Source organism: Capricornis sumatraensis, chromosome 4 (assembly GCF_032405125.1).
Source record: "Capricornis sumatraensis isolate serow.1 chromosome 4, serow.2, whole genome shotgun sequence".
Taxonomy (NCBI): domain Eukaryota; kingdom Metazoa; phylum Chordata; class Mammalia; order Artiodactyla; family Bovidae; genus Capricornis; species Capricornis sumatraensis.
In genome coordinates, this window is record NC_091072.1 from 77,755,486 (window position 1) to 77,760,694 (window position 5,209).

General features: G+C 43.8%; 1 protein-coding gene across 1 annotated transcript; it reads left to right on the top strand.

Moving 5' to 3' along the window:
- The first annotated feature begins 214 nt into the window (after positions 1-214).
- Positions 215-3,153, top strand: AMIGO2 (adhesion molecule with Ig like domain 2). The gene is made up of 2 exons (XM_068971146.1): positions 215-307; positions 670-3,153. Exon 2 carries the CDS (start codon positions 733-735, stop codon positions 2,296-2,298), a length of 1,566 nt encoding a protein of 521 aa, XP_068827247.1. The 5' UTR covers positions 215-307; positions 670-732; the 3' UTR covers positions 2,299-3,153.
- Positions 3,154-5,209: the final 2,056 nt, after the last annotated feature.

Below are 5,209 nucleotides of genomic sequence, written 5' to 3' on the forward strand. Positions count from 1 at the left end.
GGCGCCCCACGCGACGACCGGATCGCCCAGGCGGTACCTTCAGCCGAGCAATGAAGAAAGCCCGGGAGAACCAACCGGAGCCGGTCGAGACGTTTCCTGCGGCCGGGGTTGCTGCTGCTGCCCCCGAAACGGCGGCTTGAAACTCTCCAAAGTTGCGAGCCAGCGAGAGGCTGCCGCCCGCCGGGAGCAAAAGGGAAAGGAAGTCTTAAGATGCCGGAGTGACAGACAGAGACAGACGGACGCACAGACCTGCAGAAGACACCACGTCGGCGGCCTATCCCCGGAGCCCGTGAGGCGTCCCAGCTCTGTGAGTTGATTTCTGGACGGGTGGCTTGCTAAGTATTTCCCTGTAATTGTTTATAAGACGCGTTTGTGTATTTTTGTGTCTCCTAGAGAGAGAAAACAACAACAACAACAACGAAGGATGCACCTTAAAAAATAATTGAGTTTCTGATATTGAGAAGGTTGTGCCAATAGAATGGAACTGTAAATGCCTGTAAGCAGGAGTAACCCAGGAAAAATTGGCATCAAACATAGACTCCCCAGTGTGAAAAAACAATCCGTTTCAAAAGTTATTGGAAAGAAAGCCAGATATTACTCTTAAGGGTTAACTAGTGCTAGTGAATCTTTGCTTTTTAAACCCCTCTTTTAATATTGATTTTTTACCAGGTTCACTGGTGGGAGGCTGAGCTGGTGGAAAAGGCTCCTGGAAGAGACTCAGAGGCGACCATAATGTCTTTACGTTTACACGCATTGCCCACCCTGCCTGGAGTTGTCAGACCGGGCTGCAAGGAACTGCTGTGTTTGTTGGTTATCACGGTGACTGTGAGCCGTGGCGCCTCCGGGGTGTGCCCCACCGCTTGCATCTGTGCCACTGACATCGTCAGCTGCACCAACAAAAATCTGTCCAGGGTGCCTGGGAACCTTTTCAGGCTGATCAAGAGACTGGATCTGAGTTACAACAGAATTGGGCTTCTGGATTCTGAGTGGATTCCAGTATCCTTGGTAAAGCTGAACACCCTCATTATTCGGCACAACAACATCACAAGCATTTCCACGGACAGTTTTTCCACCACTCCAAATCTAAAGTGTCTTGACTTGTCATCCAATAAGCTGAAGACCGTGAAAAGTGCAGTGTTCCAAGAGCTGAAGGTTCTGGAAGTGCTCCTGCTTTACAACAATCACATTTCCTATCTGGATCCTTCAGCGTTTGGAGGGCTCTCCCAACTGCAAAAACTATACTTAAGTGGAAACTTTCTCACGCAGTTTCCCATGGATTTGTATGTTGGAAGGTTCAAGCTGGCAGAACTGATGTTTCTAGATGTTTCTTATAACCGGATCTCCTCTCTGCCAATGCATCATATAAATTTAGTGCCAGGAAAGCAACTGAGAGGTATCTTTCTTCATGGAAACCCCTTTGTCTGTGACTGTTCTCTATACTCCTTGCTGATCTTTTGGTACCGTAGGCACTTCAGCTCAGTGATGGATTTTAAGAATGATTATACCTGTCGCCTATGGTCTGACACTAGGCACTTCCATCAGGTGCTTCTGCTCCAGGATAGCTTCCTGAACTGCTCTGACAGTATCATCAATAGTTCCTTCCGTGCCCTTGGCTTTATTCATGAGGCTCAGGTTGGGGAAAGGCTGATGATCCACTGTGACGGCAAGACTGGTAGGGCAAATACCGATTTCATGTGGGTCGGTCCAGATAACAGAGTGCTGGAGCCGGATAAAGAGATGGAAAACTTTCATGTGTTTCCCAATGGAAGCCTGGTTATAGAAAGTCCTCGTTTTGAGGATGCTGGAGTGTATTCCTGTGTTGCAATGAATCGGCAACGTCTGTTAAATGAAACTGTGGATGTTACAATAAACGTGAGCAATTTCACCATTAACAAATCCCATGCGCACGAGGCATTTAACACAGCTTTTACCACTCTTGCAGCCTGCGTGGCCAGCATTGTTTTGGTACTTCTGTACCTCTATCTGACACCGTGTCCCTGCAAGTGTAAACCCAAGAGACGAAAAAATATGCTAAACCAAAGCAATGTCCATGCATCTATTCTCACTCCTGGCCCTGATAGTGATGCCCCCACTGATGAACGGAAGGCAGGGGCCGGAAAAAGAGTAGTGTTTTTGGAACCCCTGAAGGATACTGCAGCAGGGCAGAATGGGAAAGTCAGACTCTTTCCCAGTGAAACAGTCATAGCTGAGGGCATCTTAAAGTCCACGAGGGTGAAATCCGACTCAGATTCAGTCAATTCAGTGTTTTCAGACACACCCTTTGTGGCGTCCACTTAGTTTTGTGCCTGCATTTGTGCAATGTAGTGATTGAATCTCTTTATATTCAACTTTGTGTGTGGTCTGCAGAAATAAAACAGCAGGGCAGAAATGGGGTTGTTCTGTGTTTCAGAAATAAAACCAAAAGATCTCTTTCACTGGTTTATAGGAAATGTGGTAGAGCACTTAGGTTCATGCCAGAGAAAGATGGAATTGTATTTCAGAGTTTAAGTTCTAGAAAATACCTTCATCTTTAGCACCACTGATAATTTCAAAGCTGGCCTGGAGGCGACGTGACTGACGTTGTCCTTTCACTCAGGATTCTTGAAAGAAAAGCTAAATTTCAGATATTAGAGATTTTACTAACTTATTGGGACCAAAGTTGAGTTATGTTAAAGAAAAGTGTTCATTTTTAAAAGATGCAGAAGGAAGAACCAAGCAGCAGTTGTTTATAAAGCACAAAGTAAAGTTAGATTTGGGGATACTGCAGTTCATGTTGTCATTGCAGACCAGAGTAAATAGACAGTCCTGATCAAATTTGCTGAGCAGTGCCACATTGCATATGGTGTTAGATAAATAGTATAGTAAAGGTACATTTGTTTGACTATCTTCTTTCCATTCTGTACATCTCCTATTCTTGTACAAAAGATCTTATTGAAAGTTTAAAGCCATCATTATTTGTTGCCATAAATATGTAAGTGTCAATGCCAAAATGTCTGAATAACTTCTTCAGCCTTTGTTCTAGGAGACTAATATTTGTCTATATGCTTGTGTGTGTATAAGTCTTAACTTATATGAACTGTTAAAGAGATGCCACTATATTGTACTTTGGACATTTGAATTAATGTAAATATATGTGTTCTGTGACTTGGATGTTCTGTTTTATTTGGCTATTTAAAAATATAAATCTAAGATGTTTTATGTGATCTGATCGTGCTGCTTTGTGTTAAATACCATCTATTGCAAATTTCTCTCCAAATTTCTTATAGATTTTTTTTTTTAAAGAGGAAAAAAGGCTATGGAGTGTCCTACCCAGTGAATACCTTCAATATCCCATTTTACCTGATACCATTATGCACTTCAGCCAGGTTTGAAAGTCACTTAAGCTCTGAATTTGGAACATGTAGGAGCCTCCTTATTCCCATCTCTACTGTGAGATAATCAACTACCCACTTTGAACCCAGGCTTTCTCAACTGTGAAAAGGAAATTTCAGAGGTTCCTTCCCACCCTGAAAGTGATGACTTCCCGGTGGTCTTAGCTGCATCACAGACTTGCACTGGCTTTCTGAAAATATACCACGTACTGATAGAGGACAGGAATGGGATTAGGACAGACATAGCACTGCCTAGGTCTGAAGGACTATGGATTATCAAATCCAGCTGCTTCACTTTCTCAGGGATAAATGAAACCCAAAGAGGGCTGTGGGTTGTCTAAGGCCACACAGTGAGTTAGTGACAGGGATTCAAGGAGAGCTCAGTTTCCGGATTCTTCCTGGTGAAGATAAGAGAGTCAAAAAGTGGCTATTTTTAATGAAAAGGATGATGAAAGAGCCAAAGAATGAGGCAAAACAGCGGTCAAAAAATGACAAAGGGGAATGAATCAAGGATGTATTGTCGCCGGGGCTGAGAGAGAAGATAATTAAAAGAGGGAGATAGGCCATCCTAACAAGCATTTGCAGAACTGGAGAATGAGATGAGGAGGAAAGACTGACTTTGGTAGTGGTGGTTTTGGGGGAGCAATGGATCCTTGGTGACAGCTTGATAAGTGCCAAGCCAGGCATAGTGGCAGATACTGGTCAGCTGTGGGTTAAGGAGCTGGGTGAGTGGTCAGGATGTGTGCATAGGAAATGGCATAGGATGTTAGCTATTGCTCAGTTGACTTGACAATTCCTTATTGCCTAGTTGGTGTTAAAAACTTACTGCCTCTACCTTTTAAACATAGACCTCACCTGTTAGATAAGATCCTTCAGTCCCAAGGATATTACAGGAAAACATTTTATTCCAATTCCTGCCATTTAAGCAATTAGGAAGAACTGTGTGACCTGTGTGATCTTTAAAATCGTTACTCTTTTTTCATTCATATTTGGGTGAAAAGATGCTGTGGTTCATTCAGGGTCACACAGAGAGTCAGGACACAGAGGGAAACTCCTGAACCACTGACGCTTCAGCAAGGGGAAGAGCTGCCTCCAGGGGTCATGATCACCAGGGTGCTGAGTGTGAAAGAACATGGCTGGCAGTGGGGTTGCAGAAGATCTCTGAATTCAGCCTTTTCTGCGCCAGATCTCTAGGGTCTTTCAACTCTCAAACCCTTGATCCTAGGAAATGCATGCTGCCTTTGGCAAGGGACCATGGACAGTACTGGCAGTGGGGAGTTTGGAGAGCCTGATTTTGGCTGATCCTAATCCTGATGCTTGGTTAAAGGATGAGCTGAGTTGAGATGAAAACTAACATATTATAGCTCAAAAAACATGCATATATACATATACGTATGTATATATATGGATGTATGTATAACTGAATCACTTTGCTGTCATCTGAAACTAACACAACACTGTAAATGAGCTATATTTCAATAAAAAAATAATGCAAAAACAAATCCTGAATGCTGCAAAGCAAAGGTTTGTTTTGGGCAGGAATAGGAAGGCATGGTGATGTAAAAGCATAGAACTGAATGTTATGCTGTGGAATTTTAAGTTCTTTCGTGTATCTTCGTTTTTGAGGGGGTGGGGAGGGTAGAAGCCTAGGGGCTTCCCAGGTGGCACTAGTGGTAAAGAACCTGCCCGCCAATGCAAGAGACATGAGACTCGGGTTTGATCGCTGGGTCAGGAAGATCCCCTGGAGGCGGGCATGGCAATCCACTCTAGTATTCTTGCCTGGAGAATCCCATGGACAGAGAAGCCTGGTGGGCTATAGTCTATAGGGTTACAAAGAG